Source organism: Lissotriton vulgaris, chromosome 12, assembly GCF_964263255.1.
Source record: "Lissotriton vulgaris chromosome 12, aLisVul1.2, whole genome shotgun sequence".
Lineage (NCBI taxonomy): Eukaryota > Metazoa > Chordata > Amphibia > Caudata > Salamandridae > Lissotriton > Lissotriton vulgaris.
The window spans coordinates 71,998,412-72,021,025 of NC_141700.1; the positions used below are offsets into that span (position 1 = coordinate 71,998,412).

At 50.2% G+C, this 22,614-nt stretch overlaps 1 protein-coding gene across 1 annotated transcript in view; it reads right to left on the reverse strand.

Moving 5' to 3' along the window:
• The window catches only part of BTBD2 (BTB domain containing 2), a 151,262-nt gene that overhangs the window by 12,691 nt on the left and 115,957 nt on the right, over positions 1-22,614 (reverse strand). Inside the window, exons 6-7 of the mRNA XM_086947174.1 lie at positions 6,832-7,024; positions 5,509-5,596 (exon numbers count right to left, since the gene is read on the reverse strand). Coding sequence (XP_086803300.1) covers positions 5,509-5,596; positions 6,832-7,024 — 281 coding nt within the window. The remainder of the gene's footprint in view (positions 1-5,508; positions 5,597-6,831; positions 7,025-22,614) is intronic.

Genomic DNA, 22,614 nt, shown 5'->3' on the forward strand with positions numbered 1-22,614 from the left:
TTCTGTGTAAGTGTCAAAGGAAGATCATGCAGCGTCGTTTTTAAGGTCGAGCTTTGCAAGGGTTTGGTGTGACGAAGATGGTAGAGGAGGGGATGTTTTGATGTGGGGACTCGAGTGCAAGCTTAGGTCGATGAGGAGATCTTTCTTGATGTTATCAGTCTTTAGATTAAAGAAGGTAGAGAAATCTTCACAGGTCGTTGTGGGTGAGTTATGTCTTATCGTCGTTGAGGTTAATCCTTAGCCTGAGTTTTGATGAACTCAAACAGTTTTTTTGCATGGTTTCTTGCTTGGTCTAGCTGGTGGCTGAAGAGGTCTGCTTTTGTGCGCTTGATCTTTCGATAGTGTGCGTTTCTTTTTTTCCTCAGAATTTTGAGGTGCTTAGCGGATGGAACTGATCTCCAATTGCGTTCCGAAGTTCTCAGACAACGTCTATCTTGGTTAAGTAGATCATTGTGACAGGGTTTTGAGTCTTTCGAGGAAACTAGATTTAGTTGAAGGGGAGCAACCTCATTAATTATCGAGGTCACAGAGTTGAGGTAGTGGTTGGTGAGAGCATGTACGTTGGGGGAGCCGGCAGAAGTAGATTGTAAATGGAAGAAGGTAATGTGTTAGGGTTGAGTTTTTTCACGTCTCTTTTCCATACCTTTGGCTTTGTGGGTTGAGCCGGATTAAGTTTCACTAATTCATTGATAAAGAAGGTGATGAGATGGTGGTCTGACCAATCGCAGGGTTGGATCGATACAAGCAGAATGGAGTCACCTTTGGAGATTATGAAATCCAATATTGAACCTTTATTGTGAGTAGGGCTGTTGCAAATTTGGGTAAGGTCTAGAGGGCCGAGGAAGGTTTTGAGGCTATTGACCACTGAGTCGCTGTGGTCGTTCCAATGGAGATTAAAGTCGCCAAGGAATATTTGGGTATTTTGTCGTCCGGTGTTAGTTGTGACCATGTCCATGAGGGGTTAGTTGAATATGAGGTTGCACCAGGTGGATGATCAATAATGTGTAGAGAGCATAGTAGATTGCCGTTGCTGTTAATGTCGAGGCATAGGTATTCACAGGAGGGGAAAACTGGGGATATAGCTCTATTGACGGAGAGGATGCTACAGTGAATACATGCGATTCCCCCCCCATGTCTTGCCAGTCCTGTCCAATCTATTGATGTTGTAATTTGGGGGTACTAAAATGTCGATGAGTGGCGAGGAGGAATATGTTTGCCAGGTTTCGGTTAGCATTATCAGGTCCAGGTTGTGAGCGATAATGAGGTCAGCTATGTCCGCTGCGTGTCTCGAGGCCGATCTACAATTCAGGAGTGTACATTTAAGACGAGGTGAGATGAGGGAAGAGGTGGGATCCTGAGTGAGTGTGACCTGTCTAAGATTATTGTCGATGACTCCTCTATTGTTGTGTGTGGAGGACCTGTGAGGGTTGGGGGGGATAGTAGGAATTGGTAAGTGTGAGGGAGATATGGGGGTCATAAGAGCAGGTTTATAGGAGTGTAGAAGAGTGCGAAGGTCGCTCTCCGAAAGTGAGTTGATGCTACGCATTGGGCGGGTAGCAGAATTCTGGGAAGGTATTGATTTCCAGCATTGAAGAGTATGTTTGGGGGTGAGTGGAAAGTGAGAAGCGGGCTTGCTTGATCTAAAATTTCTTGAGTGTCTGGAGCGCCCTGGTTGGTGCGATATGAACTCTTTAAAAGCGTGGAGTTCCTCTTTGATTTGTTGAAGTGTTGTCATAATCTCATCCAGTCTGGTGTCTGGAATGGTTATGACTGGGGTAGGTGTCTGTGATATGGGTGTTGGTGGCTGCGCATTGGCCCGGTTGGCGTTGTTGGTGTTGCGTACGTGGATGGGAGAATCATTGATATAGATGACTGAATTGCTGGTATGGCAGGCAGGTGAAGGGATGTGGGAGGTGTGATTAGGAGCGGTGTGTAATCTGAGGGTGGGTATGAGGGGGGTGGACTGTTTACTAAAAACAGGAATCCCCGACCTTCTGAGATGTGCTGCCACCCCAGGCATCAACTTTGTGAAGACCCGAGGTGCGGAAGTAAGGACCGCAAACTGGAGCCATTGGAATAAAAGGTAGGAGAGGTGCCTGAATAAAGTGATGAAAGTGAGGTGGCAAACCTCCTAGGGAATATGCCAACGGACCCAGGAGGCCAACAGGCACACCAGTAGGGTTTGCTGCTCGGGTGAACAAGCCAAACATCGCATTCAAAAAAATGCGACGGATCCATACCCGAAGTCGGAAATGCAGGATACATCGGATCCTGGTTCTAAAGACTCTGAAGCCGCTCAGGGAGGCACCAAATTTGGCTTTGGTGCCAGAAACCTCAGAGCCAGAGGTGGACTGGTCGACTTTGGCAACGGTGAAAGTGTTGCATCTCTGATGGGGCCTGAGTCCCCTCAGGTGAAAGGAACTGAGAAATCTCGTCCCTTCTGGGACACGGAGACACTGATTTCGGAGTTGCATTCTTCGATGAGCCACCCCAAGAACCATAGTGCTGCTTTTTTCTTCAGTTTTTTCGATGACCTCGAAGTATGTGGAGTCGGCAACTTTGAACGGGGTCTTGACCTACGGCGACCTCTTTTCTGCTTCTTGTTCTTGGCCATCAATAGTTTGGCCTCCTTCAGTACTTTAGGATTCATGTGCTTGCACTAACTGCACATCCTGACGTTGTGGTCTTAACGAAATACACCATAAACATTCATTATGGGGGTCAGTGATGGGCATCTGGCCCCCACATTCTCTGCATGGCTTGAACCCTGATTATCTAGGAGTAGTCATCCTCAATGCCTACAAAGTCACGACAATACGCAACAAAGAAACTCCCAGAAATGGAGAGCTTGGGAAAAAAAGTTACACATCGACGTCGCGGAAAAAGGGAACTGACATCAACATGCCAACGTGGTCTTCTTATGGCTCCGATGACTTCAAAGAGTCGCATGTGGAGCCGTTCCATTGGGACGTCCTGGTCGATGTGGGAGATCTGAGGAGAAGGGTTACCGTAGAATTCTGTGCATTGAGGTAATTCAAAAGGTGAGGAATCAACAGGCAGATGTATTCATCAGAAGGCCTCTGGGGAGGGAAATACATGAATTCTGAGAATAGTTGAAGAAATGGTCCCATGGAGGCTCTGCTCTCTTATTAAAAATAACATTTAAAAAAAGGAAAAGGGAATGTTGGAAGCGTGACAAGAGAAGGGATGGAAAGCAAGGGTGACAAAAGTAGTGGAAAGAGGGGAGTGTGTTGGCAGAATGTAGAGACGTACTTTCTCAGGCACGAGCTCAAAGTACCAACAAAACCTACCGGCTACTGTGGAAGCGTTTCTGCCATTGTATTGTATTGTAATTGCATTTATATAGCGCTTACTACCCCTGAGGCGTCAAAGCGCTTTTTCGGCGAGTAGCATGCTACTCTGGGACCCATAGAGGATTAGTGTTGAATTAGTATAGTGAAACATGCAAGTACATTTTAAGTGGTGGATAGGTTAGTCAGTTATTTGGATTTGGAATGATAGCAGAAGGATAGAGGAGGACAAAGGTTTGTATTTATATAGCGCTTGTTGACGCTCGCTATTCAGGAAGCCTATAAAGGATTAGGGGTGAATTAATATGGTGAAATATGAAGTAATTTCAGTGGTGGATATTAGTCAGTTACTTGGAGTGAGAAGAATAGCAGAGGGATAAAAGGGGAAGAAAGATTTGCATTCAAATAGCACTTGTTCCAGTGATGGGTGTTGAAGCGCTTTTCTGGCGAGTAGCACGCCACTCCGGAACCCATAAAGGATTAGTGTTGAAAATTAGTATAGTATAAATATGAAGTAATTTGAGTAGTGGATATGTTATTCAGTTATTTGGGAACCTTTTCTCCAATTTAAAAAGGGGACAGTGATACTCCGTACCAACCCAAAGTTCATACCGAAAGTGCCTTCAGACTTTCATTTGAAAGAGCCGGTTAAACTAAAAAAAAAAAAATCCTCAATCCACTACTCCAGTGGAGAGAGCACTCCACTCACTGGACATTCAGTGGTGCTTGAAGTTCTATCTTCAACGTACTAAGGACTTCAAGAAGTCACCTCAGCTCTTTGTGGCTTTCAGCGCCCCTCGTAAGGGTTTTCCCCTTTCCAAGCAGTGGATTTTTCGTTGGATTACCAGCTCTATCCAGTATTGTCACCGAGCAGCGAGGGAGATTTCTTCTTAGACAGCCCTCTTTGCCAGAGTGCTTATCCGGGACATCTGCAGAGCAGCAACTTGGAGCAGTACTCATACATTTAAAAGACATTACTGCCTGGATTCTTCAATGCAGAATGACACAGCAGTGGGCCAGGCAGTCCTGAGGAACCTCCTTTATTAAGTGGTGAGCTTTCCCTTTCAACCCTCCTTCCGTCTTTCTGTTTAAACTCTTTGCACATTTTTCAAATCATTTGCTTGTTTCTTCATTTTCCTTATGTTTACAAATGTGTTTATTTACCATAGACTTTGTGATTTTGATGAATTAAGGTCTCATGGCTTTCGGTTTTAATAACCAATAACACAAATAAGGAATCAAGGTTCAAAAAATTTGCTCATAACTGCTTGCTACTCTGATTCAAGTATGGGAATCTACGAAAGTTCCAATAATGGAGTAAGAAAACAAGTTACTTACCTGCCACTTTGGGGTTCTCCAGTATTGGAAACTTTCATAGATTCCCATGCGATCCACCCTCCTCCCCTGGGAAAGCTCATCCTCTAGCATCTTCATTTATATGGTTACACAACGGCTACGAAAATCTGAGGGTCTGAGGTTCTCTCAGGAAGGTTCTAGAGGGTGAGGCTAATCTGATTGGTTGTTCATTTTATTTGGTCTCTTTTACAAAAAGAGGTGGATATTTTACAAAACTCGTATGGGCCTAGGCCTATTTTCTTTTTTATACTGGTTTCTATTGCTAGTTTATGTATATACCAGGGACTCCCATCTCGATGACGGGGAATGATTTAAGCATGGGAATCTATGAAAGTTCCAATACTAGAGTAACAAATGTTTATTGCCCACACTGCTGTAGACCAAAGGGGAAAAAAAGTTTCCTTTGATTCAGTCTGCCCTTCCGATTCAACGTTAATATATGAGCAAATGATTGCAACAATGGCTGCTCTTATTGGAATTATTTAGTATAGAGTTTTACCTGGTATAATGGGAAATAAAATTAGCTTTTTGTCAGACAGGGATCGCGTACAACATAATGAGTACCACGTTCACATTTGCTGGGATGCAATAACAATAGAGTTCTGAAGCTGCAAACATCCTCTCACAGAATATCATGATCAGAACTAACAAAATATTTATACCCTCTGATATCATGCCTCTGTAGGAAGGCAATATAACACTATGGGCGGCAAAGACCACCCCTGGCGGGAGCCGGGAGTTATATGTAGAAGAGACTCCACTATCTAAAGAGACAGTGATGCTAGCAACAAACCGGCAGCTACTTTATATATGTCTACAGGAAATAGATTGGATTAAATACCTGTATATTTACTTGATAATCAGTTGGTCCGTGTATTGAACCGTACAATCCAAAGCCAACTATAAATATCCTTCGGTTTACCGAAAACCTGAGACAAAAACAAAAGCAAGGTTAGAAACAAAATGAAATAGAAGCGTCTGCTGGCACGCCGATGGCTGAATCGGCTGCTTATTATTCTAAAGATCGAAGCCTTCGTTTCAGGTTTTAACAATCAAAAACTTTTTATCTGCTCGTAATCGTTTTAACAGATAATACAAGGTAATAGCAAAGCATTGATTTTCAAAAAATGTACTCTAGTGATGTTAGCTGAAAAGGAGATCCAAGGTCTTGTATTCAATAATAAAGAAGGTTCATAATGCTTGGTCAAGAAGAGAATAAACTGCTTCTTATATTTATAATAACCTGCTATTCTCATGGCTTTTTAAACAGATTTTATTTACATTTAACATTCAGTCCAATCAATTAGAAATCCTTTCACTCTCCTAGATACATCAGTCTAAAAACAAGGGCACTCAATGTTCTTCCAGGAGTTTTGCACTATGACACATGTTGAACATATCCGCTTATGAAATTTTAAAATTAAATCAAAATATGAAATTAATTTAACAGTAACAGATTATCCTCTGCCAGCACTGGCGAAACGATGGGTAACCATTTTCTAAACACTCCATTTAAGTGACCTCTGTACAGTTCAAATAATGCACAGGTCACACTTTAAAAGTACAAGACGAACAGTGAAATAACTGCTCAGAATGCATAGATATTTTGCAAGCGTTCCATTACTCATGTCAGTCCAGATATTTACTTTGGATGACTGAGGAAAATGGAAATACAACATTTTTTTTTAAGACAGAGGAGTGTCCAAGTTATGGAACCAAACTGACAATGGAATCAGTCACACTTAATTGAGATTGGGAAGAATACTTGAGCTCTAGAAATCAACATGCGTAGTACTCAACAAGTATCCCAATAACATTCAAAATAAATAAAGGGTAGTACTATGTAAAGAAGCCTGAAGGAACCTATGAAAGGCTACTTTCAAACAAAGGAAAAACAAGGCAAGAAGTGTAGCACTACTGCATAAGAAAAACAGACAGTTGCCCAAGGCTGCATAGAGAATAAACACTAGATCACTCGACAGTGCGGCAGAAATACAAGACAGAGCCAATGTAGAAGATTTAAAGTCTATTAAGACTGCACCAATGGATTTCACCAAAATCTTTTATGCTGCTCTCCAATAGCTTCCCTTTACCTTGCACTAACACTTCAATAAAACAAGCACTTTACTCCTTTCCAGATCACTAACAGTGGAAGGAAACTAACCGTATTCTATCGCTTGTCCCACTGTAGCCCCAGCGGCTCTCCACTTGCTGAAAACGGTTAATACTGCACTCCTTCCCCCTCAGGCAACAGCGAGGTCGGTCAATAAACTCCACACGTGGCTTTGGGTTCACCGTAAAGTGCAAAAAAAGGCTAACCACTTCACGGTCTGTGAGAATTCCAGACTGGGCAGGACCTGGGCAGAAGAACAAGGTTTTAAAGAAGTTGCTAGACACACGCTCCAGACCTTAATGATTTCTTGACTGAAGACAACTTTATTTTCAGAAATGCAAGTGAATACACAATGAAATAAAAAAAAAAACAGCACAAGAGTAAATATTTAGCAATAATGTACCATAAAAAAAATAAAAGAACTTGCATGTTACCCCTCTCTGAACTAAAATTATCTTTAAATTACCTTTTCCAATGGCCTATCCTTGCTTATGTTCAGCAAATGTACTCCTTTTTATTTACTTCATGTAACATTTTGGTGAAAATTGTGTTCAGTCGAAGTGGATTTTAAAAAGTATGGACACTGTGATACTATGAGCAATGAGGTGGGGTAAAAGGCTAAAAATAGAATTATATATTCTGTAATATTTTCCAGCCTTTCACCTTCTGGTCACTACATATAAAGCACAAGTTACTACTTGTGTAACGATATATCTGCAAGAGACAATAGTTAGTGATAGATTCCTTACCTTATCCCCAGGCGTCAGACTGGATCCTGAAAGTTTTTGCTTAGCAGACCCCTGCGTGTCAGTAGGTGGCGTCCTGCGACTCCGTGTCCATCACTGGCGTCGTCAGCGCCGAGATGACGTCACGGAGAGTACTTAGGCGTCACCCATTCGCAATGACGTCAGTTCTGGACATGACTTTCCGCGACAGAAACGCAGAGCCATGCAAGATACTGACCATTGGTGCATAAAAACTAGGGCCCTGAAAGGGATGACCTTAACCCTAGTAATCAGTCCGCAGAACGGGGAGGATGGGTGGGGCAGTAAGGAATATATATTTTTTTTTTTTGTAAATCTTTTTATTAGCATAGTATGTAGAGCAGTAACATGCATACATAATCATATACGAGCTCAGTAATAATCCTGGTGGTACATGCATGAGTTTGCCCAGAGCACATATAGACATAGTTAAAACGATTTTCCATTTTGTCGTTGAACCAAAACAAACAAACGAATCCCGTTCGTACCCGGTCCCACCCTCCACCCCTGAGAAATCCCACCAGACATTCTCTCAACAGGCATATACCTGAATTATCGACAATTGGGTCACCCCTGATGCAGTAAAACTTAGTTTAGATTGAACACACAGGTAGGATGGGGTAGTGTGTTCGATGGATCGGGGCTACCCGTACCCCACGCAGTACATCGTGGGTAGTGTCCGTGTATGGGAGAGTGAATCAGGGCACAAATGTACCACAGGTGGCTAGTCATGTGTATCCTCTCCATCCTCGTCATCTCCAATTTCAAATGCCCCCAATGTGTCAAACCATTCCAGCGAGATCGGCGTTTTTCGGAGGCCCCTGCTTTCCTCCCGCTGTAGTGCTTCACCTTCTGCCTTACCCCAACGCACTACCTCCGCTTTCCATAGGTCAGGGCTGGGCGGTTTGGATGATTTCCATCTCATCATGATGGCACGCTTTGCCAGCAACAGAGCTAGATCTGAAAAGCGTGTCGCCACGGTTCTGGTGCGTGTTGATGGCCCCAGCCCTAGGAGTGTATGTTCTAGTGTAGGTGATCGGGATAGAGTACCAGCCTTCTCGAGCGAGTCATGGACAGTGGTCCAGAAATACCCCAGTTTAGGGCATTGCCACAGCATATGTACCAGCGCTGCGTCGTCAGCATCGCATCGGGGGCAGTTGCTTTTCGATTCAGAGAACATCACATGGAGGCGGTGCGGGGTCAGGTAGGCTCTATGTAGCAACATCAGTTGAATGAACTTGTATTTGGGGTTCCTAGCTACTTTTTTGGGGAACTCAAGTATGCGCTCCCACTCTTTGTCTCTCAGTGGCTTTCCAATATCTGCTTCCCAAGCCGCCCGAAGTGGCGACAGTTTAAGTGCCCTCTCCGTTTTGATGCTCGCAGTGAGCCACCTGGTCAGATGGCCGCCTGTGCCCATTAGGTAGTGCATTGTGACGAGAGGGTTCGTATCAGGCTCCCGCCCCTCTGGTGACCATTTGCGTGTGACATAATGGCGGAGTCCGGCGTGCATAAGGAATGAGCCGCTAGGAACGCCCTGTGCGGTTCTGAAGTCTTCGAAAGACAATAGGTGCCCCTCCGCAAACAGGTCACCCACATGTGTCACACCTGCGTCATGCCAGGGCTCCAGCAAGGTCGTCGTGAGTGTTCCCGAGCCCAGTGGTATACCCAAGAGTGGGACCGTGGAGGCATAGGTTGTCTCGGGGGACGTGTACTTTAATGCCTTCCGCCAGTACGTTATCGCCAGCCTGAGAAGCGGCGGGGCGTTTCTTGGTAGATCCGAGCCAGGCAGGAGCAAGCTGTGCACTCTCCCCTTAGCATGGTCATCCTTCGAGACATTAATCTCGTGAAGGTTGCGGCCCGCCACCCAGTAAGCCAGCCACTGTAGCTGGCACGCATAATTGTAAGCTCTGAAGTCCGGTAAGCCCATGCCACCGGAATCGGAGGGGAGCTGCAATTTGGCCAGTCCTATGCGCCTGCGGCCATTTCCCCACACAAGTTCGGTGAGTAGGGAGTCGAGGGTCTTAAATGTTGCTGCTGGGATCTGGAATGGCAAATTGGTGAAGTAGTAGATGAGACGAGGGAGCATCACCATCTTGGATATTGCCACTCTGCCGGGTATTGAGAGCGGCAATGTTAGCCAAAACTGAATTTGCGACTTCAGCATTCTGATGGCCCTCCCCAGGTTGCCGTCTATCATCATGTCCGCCTCTCTATATATCTGTATCCCAAGATATCGGAAGGTGGTTTCTGCCATTTGGAATTCATGAGGGGCGAATGGCAGGGGGGCAGACCCGCATGTGGCTGCAAAAGTGAACCCATAGGACTTAGACTCGCTGATGGTGAGGCCGGAGATCACTCTAAAGTCCTCAAAAACCTGGGAAACAGGGCTCAGGTCGCCCCGTAGGTCACGAAGATATAATATAATGTCATCCTCATACGCGGATACAATGTGCGTCGTACCATGCCGTTGTATGCCATAGCGGGGGGCCATCGACCTGAGCCTACAGAGCAGTGGTTCGAGGGCAAGGACAAAGAGGAGAGGGGAGAGCGGGCAGCCCTGCCTGGTGCCTCTTGCTATAGCTATGGGACCTGAGATTTGATTGGAGGTACGCACCCTAGCCGTGGGGATGGTGTATAGCAATCTGACCCAGGCGAGAAATTCGGGCGGAATCCCGAAGTTTAACAGGGTGGCGAACATATAGTCCCATCTCAAGGAGTCGAACGCTTGTTTCAAATCCAGAGATATGCAGCCTTCGGAGTCCGTGTCCACATGGCCTCCGAGCAGGAGCTGGGCTAGGCGCCTAAGGTTCATGGCCGTATTACGGCCCATTACAAAACCACATTGATCCGGGTGGACCAGCTGTGGCACGTATTGCACGAGTCTCGTCGCCAGCACCTTGCTCAATATTTTGGAGTCAGTATTGAGAAGGGACAGGGGTCTGTAATCGGCCATCTGCAGACCATCTTTGGCCGGTTTCAAGAGGGACGTGATCAGTGCTTGCATGGATGATTGTGGTAGAGAGGTTGTACGTAGGGCTTCCAGATAAACAGTGTGTAACCGTGGGGCCAGGAGGTCTATGAATGTTGCGTAGAATTCAGCTGGTAGGCCATCTGTTCCGGGGGTCTTACCCTTCGGGAGAGCCCGTATTGCCTGCCTAATTTCTGCTACTGAAATAGAACGCTTCAGGTCTTTGTTCTGTGTGTCAGTGAGTTGTGGGAGGTTTAGACCCCTCATGAAGGCTACGAATGCGGTCTCTGACAGGGGCTGTGGGGGGCCATACAGCGTGGTATAATAGTCCGTAAACGCCGCATTAATCCCTATTTGGGTGGTAGCGGGGCGGCCTGTCTGGTCTAAGACCCTCAGAATGGGGTGGCTGATCGGGGAGTCCCGAAGGAGGCGGGCTAGTAGGGGACCGGCTCGGTCTGCCTGTGTATGCTGCCTATTCGTGTATTCTCTATAGTCCAGAAGTCGCAGGTCTTCCAGTAGTTCTGCGTGCCTAATGTGGGCCTCTTGCAGTGGTGTAAAGGGTGCATTGGTGCCCGCTGCTTCATTCTCTAGGGATGCCAGTGAGCCCTCCACCTCTTTCAGTTGGCTGACCAACTCCCGTTTCCTGCCCACCCTAGCGGTCATAGCAGTCCCCCTAAGACGGACTTTGAAAGTGTCCCATTCTATTTGCCGGGAGCTGGCTGTGTTCGTGGAGAAGTAGGTGTCTATAGTGTCGGACAGGGAGGACCGGAAGACCGAATCCTCAAGGAGATCAGGAGATAGTCTCCAAGTCGGGATGGGAGCCAGCCTCCTACCCCACGGCCACATAATCTCCACGGGGTTGTGATCTGATAGGGTTTTTCCCATATGTTGGGCCTGGACAATCAATGCAGTAAGGGAGCGGGAGCAAAAAACGTGGTCAATTCTGGTGTGAAGCTGGTGGGGTGGGGAGAAAAAAGTGTATTCCCTTTCCTGTGGGTGTGTGCTGCGCCATGCATCCGCCAAATCCTAGCCCTCAGCCCATCTTGTAAGCGCGTCTGCCTGTTTCCTGCTCTCGGTAGCCTGTAAGGGGGGGTGTGACCTATCCAGTATAACATCAAGCACAGCATTGAAATCACCCCCAATGAGCCAGCGGTGATCAGCCCAATCAGCAAGTACCCTGTTGACAGTTAACAAAAATTCCGACTGGTTTGCGTTTGGTGAGTACACACATCCAATGACAACCGCCTCCCCATCCAACAGTCCCCGCACAAATACATAACGACCCTCCTGATCAACCCTTTGCTCTAGCATCTGGAAGGGAAGAGAGCCACGGAGCCAAATCGCCGCCCCCCTTGAGAATGCAGAATAGGAGGTAGCAAAGAGCTGTCCTCTCCATTTTTTGCGCAATTTCACGTTTTCAGCAGCGTTCAAATGTGTCTCTTGCAAGCAAGCTATCTGTGTCCCTCTGCGGTTAAGTTGTGCAAGGATTCTATGACGTTTGTGCACTGATCCCATGCCACGCATGTTCCAGGTACACAAGTGGTAATTGTTAAGAGGCCCCATTACCATCTGTGTGGTGCGGCAATGTGAAACAACCGGGTGACCACATATGTCCTGCTGTGCTAGAAAGTGAGAGTGTCCCGCAAACATGTAACCCCTGAACAAAAAGGTCCCCGAGCCAACGTGCCCAGGAGCCAAACCATGGTGCCCAACGTGGACACAAGTCAGTTAAGTTTGTGTGCATACCGGGGGTGGTAGGCTTCCGTCAACTGTCACTGAACGGCCCGCGTGGGTATGATAGCCCACGATATAATGGGCCCCTATGCAACCCACCATACGTGAAGGAGGGGATCAGTTATACATTACCACCCGGAGGGGATCAATCGTGTCGTGGTTCAGAACTCCGCCGCCATCTGGGCTGTGATCTTCGGGAATAGCTGCAGGCTGTCCATTGAACCAGATACCTCAGTGTGGGTGTCAGTGGTAACGGTGAGTCCGTCGCCGGTTGCTCCCGCGTCGTGAGCTGCCAGTGCCTCCTCTGTTAGTCGTTGCTGCGGAGACGATGACGATTGGCCCGCCGTCTGTCGTCCAGGGGGATGCGTCGTCGCCGATGCTCCGTGGGACGAATGTTGGTCCGGGCTGCGAGTGTTGGTCCGTCGGCCTGGTGAGCCCCCGTGGGTTTCGCTGCGGTGATCTGCGAATGGGTCCTGTGAGGCCGGTGGGGTCAGAGTGACTTCCATCCATTCCTCTGCCTCCTCAGGCGTGTCGAAAAAGTGGGACCTGTTGTTATGCAGTATTTTGAGCCGAGCAGGGAACAGTAGTGCATATTTCATGTTCCTGTCCCTCAATTTGCGTTTCACACCCATGAAGGTGGACCTGGCCCGTTGCACAGTGGGTGTGAAATCAGGGTAGACCGATATATTCTTATCCTCGAAGCGTAGTGGCGCTTTCTCCCTGGCCGCTCGCAGGACGGTGTCCCGGTCTCTGAAGTGGAGGAGACGAGCGATCAGGGGGCGAGGAGGTGCCCCTGGTTGTGGGGGTCGCGACGGCATCCTGTGGGCCCGTTCCACACTGTAGAGGGCGGTGAGGTCTTCCTGGCCCACCAGCTTCCGTAGCCAATCCTCCACAAACTGGGTGGGGTCCCTCCCCTCGCTCCTCTCCGGAATGCCCAGGATGCGGACGTTGTTGCGGCGGGCACGTCCTTCAGCATCGTCCACCCTATCCCATAGTTGCTTGAGCTGCTTCTCTACGCTTTCCAATTTCGTGGAGTGTTCCGTCTGCTGTGGGATGAGGTCACCCAACGCTATTTTCTGCTCCGCCACCCGTTCCGCCAACTTGTTATGGTCAGCCTTTAGTAGGGACAGGCCAGTCGCCATACTGTCTATGCGCGATTCTAGCGCGTCGCGCGTATTTCATTCAGGATAAGATCTAGCTTGGCGTCCTGGGATCCCTTACCGGTCGGTGGGATGATGTCCATGTTGGAGGAGGCCAGCGGGTCGTCAGAGCCCGTGGACTGTATGTCCGTCGGAGCGCCTTGGTCCTGAGGTTTGCCCCTGTGTCTGCCCATGGATCTCGTTAGCAGGGTGGCGCTGTAGTGGATGCAGCAGACCGCCGCCGTCCCTCTGAGTGTCCGGTCAAAGTGTCGGGTAGTGGCTATGGAAAGTCCTCTACGTGCTGGGGAGAGGCGGATGTTGCGAATACCCCGGGGCTGGCAGGGGCAGTGTAGGCTTTCCAGGCGAGGCGCCAACGTAGGGTGGGCCAATTCTCCACTGATGTCTCTATGGGCCGGTGTGATCCCGGTATTGTAGAGGCGGATAGGGGGGAGAGATGGTGGGGTCCAGGTCACTGCAGAGTGAGTTTGTTGCACCAGCCGGGAGCGCGGCAGAGGTCGGTACTGTAGCGCCTCGGTAGGGCGCCAAGGCGTGTGGCGCACCTCCTCGCCTCGGGCCCGTGTACCTGGGGTCCGCGTCTCGCTTCCAGGTGCGCGTGTCCTCTATGCGCGACACCCCGCGCTGGGCCTTCGCTCTATGTCCTTCGGCTGGCGGATAAGGAGCAGGCGATGTGAGACTGCCAGGGCCCGAGGGTCTCGTCCTGGCCCTGGTGTGGAAACAAGATGGCGCCAAGAGACTGGTGAGGTCGGGCCGATCCACGATGCGCTATGTCCAGCGTGTGCAGGGTGAAACCGGGCTCACTGTGGCAGCAGTGGGTTGCGTGTACCTCCCGCTCCACAGTCCTCGCCTTTGCGGTAGAATGCGGGGGTCCCGCTAGCTACGCGGGCGGGCGGTGGGCCGGCCCGGAAGTGCTCCCGTGTCCCAACGGGCCTCGCAGCAGTGCGGTCGGCCAGGGGCGAAGCGACCGAGAGGGGGGTAACGGAGCCTCAGTCAGGGTGGAGCACCTCACCGCAATCTGGAGTCCCGACTGGTGGTGCAGGATAAGCTTATTCCGTGGTCCCGGCTGGACCGCGAAGGCGGCAGGGGGTAGGCTGGGCAGGCCAATCACTTTAGGCCGAGGCTTCAATCCGACCCACAGGCCGCAACAGGCTCCGCCGCTGGAACTCGCCGATTGTGCGGGCCGAGAGGGGTTACACCGCACCGCCCCACGCCGCTCGCTCTCGGAGACAACCTGTGCAGGAATCAGGTGGGTTGCAGGCAGGGGAGTGCAGGATATTCCGCTAGTATTCAGGGCTTAGGACGGAGCTGGAAGACTACACGTCCACCATTGACGGCTCCAGGCCACGCCCCCGGGCGGTAAGGAATCTATCACCAACTAATGTCTCTTACAGTTATATTGTTACACAAGTAGTAACTTGAGACACTTTAATGTTAGATTCCTTACCCTAGAATAGATACCCCAGCAATACCAACACCGGAGGTGGGTCTGCGAACATGATTACACCAGAAAGTCACGAAGCACTGAACAGCCAAAGAAGCCATCTGTCCGGACCGGACTGTCAAGGCAGTAGTGCTTTGTAAACGTGTGCAGCGAGGCCCACGTAGCCGCCTGACAAATGTCCTGCAAGGGAACGCCACGTCCCAAGGCAGTAGTGGCTGCAGTTGCCCTGGTCGAATGGGCACGCAGCCCAACAGGAGGCTTCTTCTTGGCCAAGGAGTAACATGCTTTGATGCACAAAACAACCCACCGGGATATGGTCCGTTTGTGCACAGCCCCACCTTTTTTGGCACCCACGTAGCCAACAAAGAGTTGATCATCCACCCGGAACTGTTGTGTACGCTGCAAATAGAAAGCAAGTGCACGTTTTGGGTCCAGACGGTGGAGCCTCTCCTCCCTGTAAGGATGTGGAGGCGGAAAGAAGGTGGGCAAAGTGATGGTCTGCTTGATGTGGAAGGGCATGACAACCTTTGGCAAGAAAGAAGGACGGGTCCTTAAAACCACTTTGTCCGGATGAACAGAAAGGAAAGGCGGTTTAGAAGAAAGAGCCTGGAGCTCACTCACTCTTCTGGCAGAGGTGAGAGCTACCAGGAAAGCAGTCTTTAGAGTAAGAAGACGCAAGGGACAGTTATGAAGGGGCTCAAAGGGAGCGCACATTAGGTAAGTCAAGACAAGATTCAGGTCCCACTGAGGCATTATGTAAGGCACAGGATGGAATGTGTGCGTAATGCCTTTGAGGAAACGGTTAACAACCAGGCACTTAAAAAGAGAAGGCTGATCAGGAAGCCTTAGAAAGGCGGAGTTGGCAGAAAGATAACCTTTGAGAGTGCCCAGAGCAGAGCCCTGCTGGGCCAAAGACAAAAGAAACAGTAGAACCTCAGAAAGAGGGGCAGAAAGGGGATCAACAACCTTTGCTGTGCACCATGCCACAAATCTGTTCCATTGGCAGGCGTATACCGTTTCAGTGGTGGGACGCCTGGCTGCCAGAATGACATTACACACTTCGGGAGGAAGGTCGAAAGCAGTCAACTGTCGCTGCTCAATTTCCACGCATGGAGGTGGAGGCTGGACAGGTTCGAGTGAGGGACCTTCCCCTGCTGCTGCGACAGAAGATCCTCCCGAAGAGGCAGACGGATAGGGAGATCGATGCTCATACTTAGTTGCTCGGGATACCAGTATTTTCATGCCCAATCCGGAGCCACAAGGACAACTTGGGCTCGGTCATGCCCGATCTTCTTCAGCACTCTGGGCAGAAGTGGTATAGGCGGAAAGGCGTACAATAGACCGCAGCTCCACTCGTGACGAAAAGGGTGGCCGAGCGAGCACCGCCGTGGAAATGACAACGTGCAGAATTGACGACATTGCACGTTCTCTTCGGTGGCGAATAGATATATCCAAAGCTCTCCCTACTGCAGAAAGAGCCCCTGCACCACGTCAGAGTTCAGGCGCCATTCGTGATCCATCATGCATCGGCGGCTGAGTTGTCAGGTGTTGAACGACCAAGGTAATGCCTTGACGTTCCAGCCATGTCCAGAGGCGTAGAGCCTTCTGACATAGGGTCCGCGACCCCACCCCACCCTGTTTGTTGTACTACCACATGGCAGTGGTGTTGTCCGTGAACACCTGCATTACACTTCCCCAGACAGAGGGAAGGAATGCCTTCAGTGCCAGTCGGATCGCCCGAAGCTCCAAAAGGTTGATTTGGAGCTGGGACTCCGCCGGAGACCAGAGGCCTCTGATCTCTGCCTCTCCCAGATGGCCTCCCATCCTAGGAGGGACAAATCTGTCACCACTGTGTGCTTCGGGTGGGGAAAGGAGAGGGATCTGCCATTGACCCAATTGCGATTCATGAGCCACCCCTGCAAATGTCGCGCAGCGCCCTCCGAGATCTGGACATGATCGGACAGGTTGCCCTGATGCTGCGCCCACTGTAACTTCAGGTCTCACTGCAGAGCCCGCATATGCCATCTGGCATGTTGCACCAGCAGGATGCAGGAGGCCATAAGGCCCAGGAGCCGGAGGGTCATCCTGACTGAAACCCGGGATAGAGGCTGAAAGGTCGGAATCATAGCCTGAATATCCCAGACTCGCTGCTCGGGAGGATAGAACCGAAACTGCGTTGAATCCAGAACCGCTCCGATGATGGGGAGCTTCTGAGATGGACTCAGGTGCGACTTCGGCACGTTGATGGAGAACCCCAGCAAGTGCAGGCAGGCCCGGACTGGCCGTTCCCGGCACCGGGCAATCCCCCGGTGGGCCGCACGGGTGGGGGCCGGTTTGGGGCCCCTGGGGGCCGTTTTTGTTACAGGGCCGTTTTAGCAGCATAGCTGCAAAAACGGCCCTGTAATAAAATCGACCAAAAACCGGCCCTGGCAAAGAGCGCGGCCGGCCCCCCCTCCCCTCGGGTGGAGGGAAGGGGGGGCCGGCCGAGCACTTTGCCAGGGCCGGTTTTGGTTCCCAGTCCGGCCCTGAGTGCAGGAGGTCGGCCGTAGTCTGAAGGTGGATGACGACTGCTTGGGGTGAGCCCGCCTTCAACACCCAGTCGTCGAGGTAGGGAAAGACTGATAACCCTGACCTGCGCAAATGAGCTGCTTCCACCGCCATCACTTTTGTGAACACCCGAGGGGCACTGGTAAGGCTTAAGGGGAGCACAGTAAACTGAAAATGCTCCTGTCCTACCGTGAACCACGGGTAACGCTGGTGGGCCGGCAGGATGGGGATGAGAAAATATGCATCCTGCAAGTCCAATGCTACCATCCAGTCTCCAGGGTCGCGGTCTGCCAAGACCTGAGCCAGAGTTAGCATCTTGAACTTCTCCTTTCGGAGGAAGCGATTGACATCCCGGAGGTCCAAGATAGGACGCAGACCCCCTTTGTCCTTCTTGGGGACCAGAAAGTAGTGGGAAAAGCAACCACTCCCTACTTCTGACCCATGAACGTACTCAATGGCCCCCTTGACCAGGAGGGCCGCTACTTCCTGTTGGAGTAGAACCAAATGATCTCCCAACAAGCGGTGGCACTTCTGGAGGGGAGGACTGAAAGGAAAGAGAAACCTTGACAAGAGTATCTGCAGCACCCACATGTCCGATGTGATCTCGCGCCAGCGGGGGAGGTGGTGGTGGATCCTGCCACCCACCGGCGTGGGGTGCTTTCTGAATTTCGGGTTAGGAAGGCTTGGAGGCAGAAGCAGCGGGGGTAAAGGTGGACGACCCGCACGCTGGTTCCCCAACCCACCCTTGCGGAAACGGCGACCACGGCAGCGCAGAGGCTGGGTCTACACAGGCCTGGTGGAGGGGCATGTCTGGGTGCCCCTGCCCAGGCCACGAAAGGAATGAAAACCAGGAGTGGCCGTGTTCTTAGTAGAAAGACCCAAGGACTTGGCCGTAGCCCGCGAGTCCTTAAAGTGTTCCAGTGCACTGTCAGCCTTGTCGCCAAACAGGCGGGTGCCATCAAAAAGGCATGTCCATGAGCAAGCTCTCGACATCGGGCGAGAACCCAGTCGAACGCAACCAGGTGTGGCGCTGCAACTCCACAGTCGTAGAAACCTCCCTGCCCAACGAGTCGACGGTGTCCAACCCACACCGAATGGCGAACTTAGCCGCATCCTTGCCCTCAGCAATTGCCTGAGAAAGGACAGCTTGCACCTCCTCAGGAAACTGGGGCAACACCTGAGCAATGGCATCCCACACCACATGGGAGTAGCGGTCCAGCAAGCAGGCAGTGTTCACCGACCGCAGCCCCAGGCTGGCTGAAGAGACCAACCGCTTCCCAAACTGGTCCAGCCTCTTAAAGAGTCTTTATCCGGCGGGCCGTGGGAAAGGCACTCTACGACGCTGAGGCCTGAATGACCAGGCTCTCAGGCGTAGGGTGTGTGGTAAAGAAAGCGGGGTCACCGGGTGCCGGCGGGTGGCGTCTGGCGATGTTTTTGGCCACCCGGGCCCCCGTGGCTGGCCTCGACCAAGTGCCCAAGAGGACCTCTGTAAGGGCGTCATTAAAGAGGAGCAGCGGCTCAGACGAAGTAGACGCTGTCTGGAGCACCTCAGTGAGGAGGTTGGTCTTGAGGGCCACAGTGGGGAGGTCAAGATTGAGGGCCTCAGCAGCCCAACTGAGCACCATCGTGAAGGAGGCACCCTCTTCCATCGTAGGCAAAGACGAACCCCGGGTCAGAAGAGACATCAAGGCGCCCGCATCCGCCAAGTCGTCCACCCAATCCAGCTCGGAGTCACATTGTTGAGCAAGCGGGTCCTCAGACCCCTCCCAGCCGCTGTCCTCCTCTGGCTTAGAGGGGGCCGGTCTCGGCGGCAGAGCCGGAGAGGGGACGAACAGTACCGGGAACGGCGCCGAGAACTGCTCCGGCTCCCAATGCGGATCCCAGGCGGGAACAAAATGGTCCGGAAACCGGGGCAAAGGCGGGATAAACGGCACTCAGTACTGAGCCGGGGGCAGAGCCGAGGGTGGCGTCGGGGCTGGAGCCGGAGCCGGCAACGCCACACCTCGCAGCGCCGGAGCCAGCGGCACAGGATCCTGTGGCGCCGGAGCAGCCGGCCCAGCAGGATCTGGACACGGGACTACGGGGCCCGAAGGCGCGCCGGCAGGAGCCCGAGGCCTGTAAAGGCGGTCCAAGGCAGCAAGGAAACTCTTGCATCTGTTCGGGAGTCGCCGATGGACCAGTGTATGGTAGGTAGGCCACGGGACTCCCATACTCCAGAGGAGCCGCAGGGGCGAGGTGCCCGTCTCCCTCGTCCGCCTCCGAGGAGCGACGGGGGGACGTTTGAGAGCGAACTCGCTTCTTCGACTTCTTTTTATAGCGACGCTTACCGGAATCCGAAGGCAAAGACTTGGAGTCCGAAGAGCGATGGTTCCAGTCCCGCGAGCGGTCCCGAGAACGGTCCCTAAACCCGGAGCGGCAACGTGACGAACACCGGACTTCCAGCAAGTTCCGGCGCCACTCCCGCAAGGCCTTGGGGGCCATGACACGACAGTCCCAGGAGTCGTGATCGGTCTCCAGGCAGTAGAGGCAAACATCGTGGGGGTACGCCACCGACATATTTTGGCGACAGGTCCCACAAGACAAAGCCGGGCATCCCTACGTGCACCAGGAGAAAAAAGTGGGCAAAGTCTCAAAATAGTGGTACGTGCTCACTCCGGATCTGAGCTTACTGGTGCGGAAAAAGAAAGAACTGACGTCAGCGCGCATGGGTGGCACCTAAGTACTCTCCGTGACGTCATCTCGGCACTGACGACGACAGTGATGGACCCCACCTACTGACGCGCAGGGGTACTGCTAAGCAAACACTTTCCGGATCCAGTCTGACGCCTGGGGTTATTCTAAGGTAAGGAATCTATCACTAGCGTGTCTCTTTCAGGTATAACACTCAGCTTAAAAAGAATAACAGTTAAGTTAATCAATGGGAAAGGCACCATTGTACATTATAAAACCTCTATTAGTTAATGCACTGCAGAGGTCTGTGTGTGTGTAACCGGATAACCACAGAATTGAATCCTGGTTGGTGCAGTGGAGAATACAGACTTGTGCATGGTTTCTGGTAAAAGCTGGACAGGAAGCACTGTGATTATGTAAGCCATTATGGTAAACTTGCATTACAGAGTACAAGATAGGCTGTTACAAAATGTGCAAAAAATGTATAATGAAAAATGTGCTTCCAAAATATAGATTTTAGTACTACCCAGATTGTAGGTATTGCAACATTTTTTATAACTGTCCTTTAAAAGCAAACACTTCACTGCTCACCTGGTAACTCCGTTTACACTACCAATTTAAAAGAATACATCTGTGCCGATAGAAAACCTCAAGTGATTCCATCAAATAAACCCAATACAGGCTTCCAAGCACCCTGTACATTTTCAGATTAACCAGTTGTGCACATTTACATTTCTTTGAGGTGGCAGGCACCCTGGCAAGAAGCCTTGTTAGGCTGTCCGCCCTCCCTTAGTTTCATGACTTAGGAGACTCCCTGCCTGACATTTCAGCCGAACCAACTCAAATGCCGAATTAACAGCACCAGGCGGTCGTCTTTTCACAGAAAGTAAGGCAACTGTTTTTCTTAAATTAAAAACATAAGGGCACATCGTGCACCTCAGATCGCACCCACTTCAACCACTGATTGTATCTGATCCCACCATGCACTCTAACTCCTTCCCCACCCCAAGCAATCTGAATGATTTCAGCCTTACCTAAAATGTGAACAGATCAATTCCAAATGGTCATATTAAAAAAGTTAAGTGTACAGTTAAATTGTAAAAGGAAGTCATGTATAATCTGCATACAAGTCAGAATAAAAAATATATATAAGTATGAGCAGATCATTAGCCTATTCAATACCCTCATCAGTCTGATCTTCTACCCTACCAAGCTGGATGCTGTTGAACTGCCCTCCACCACCATCATTAGGTTGGCAACTGGTGAACTTGTTGGGAGGAGTCAACTGTGCTCTCCTCAATCGTTGGCTTGAGTCCCTATCACAGTGTGTTGGTTTGGTATTCTGGGACATTTTTTATGAGACTGGGTATTTGGGATAGGACTGGGTTGATCCACAGGTTCCATACCATCTGTGAGATTTGATCTTGTGGTGTCTGTACCTTTATCATCTGGAGAGCTTCATCAAAACCATTGCCAAACAAAGGTTTCATGTCAAAAGGCATGATGTGCTGTGTAACTCTCCTTAGCATGCCAGAACCACCGTACTACCAAACCGTCGGAAACTTGTACTGGCAACATCCATTGATGGGCCAACAATGGCAGGCAAAGTAAGCTCACCTTCTTTAGATTGGCATTTGTTTGTATTCACTGTTATTCTGGGAGTTCTCTATGCATGGGTCAATACAGTGCCACAGTCCCCCAAACATGTCTGGCTAGAATTGTTGTAATCTTAGCTACTTTAGCTGAAGTAGGCCCAAAAGTGATTATACACTTGCCCAAAGCATAAACCTTTCTACCTTCCTCGTTCTGTAATGCTGCAATGTTTGGCTGATATTTTTGTTATAGGTTCAGCTAACGCTGCAATCACAGAATCAGCCTTTGTTCAATTTGTCAAGCAACCATGCACAATTTCGGATGCTGTATGCATTTTCTCTCTAAGAGGACGGTACTAGCAGAAACTGATCTAACATGGGAAAATGCGTTCATGCATTGAGGTTGGTCTTAACTAGAAAAAAATGACTTTCCAGTCATGCACCTGGGTCCATCATCCAGTGCCCCAGTTGGTTGGTTGGCATCTAGAGAATGAGTGCCTTGACCTCAAACTCTTGTAGTCAACATCACTGTATCATCATCATCATCCTCCATTACTGATTCGCTGCTATTGGTGGAGGAGTAGAGGAGACGTGACACACATGGCAAGTTCAAATTTACAAGAAATGAAAGCTCGAACCATAAGGGGCCCATTGGTTTAAAATTGTCGGGGGAGTGTGGGTAAATAACTGTTTGGGTGTAGAGGCGCTCTTATTGGGTGCTCCTCTGTTTTTCTATCTGCCTCTATAGTAACTACGGTTTTACTGGTGGTACTGTTGTTGCGGAGGTGGATATGTATGTTATCACTTGTAAATGGCTTTCCAGCTTCTCTACCTTGGTAATGCCGAAAGGGCTGCTGCATATGAGGCGTTGCTTGCAGGGCACCAATTGATTTGGCGGTATCGGCATCTTTTTTAAAATATGTTTGAGCTGCGTATCCACTGCGGGCCCAAAGAGGTATTC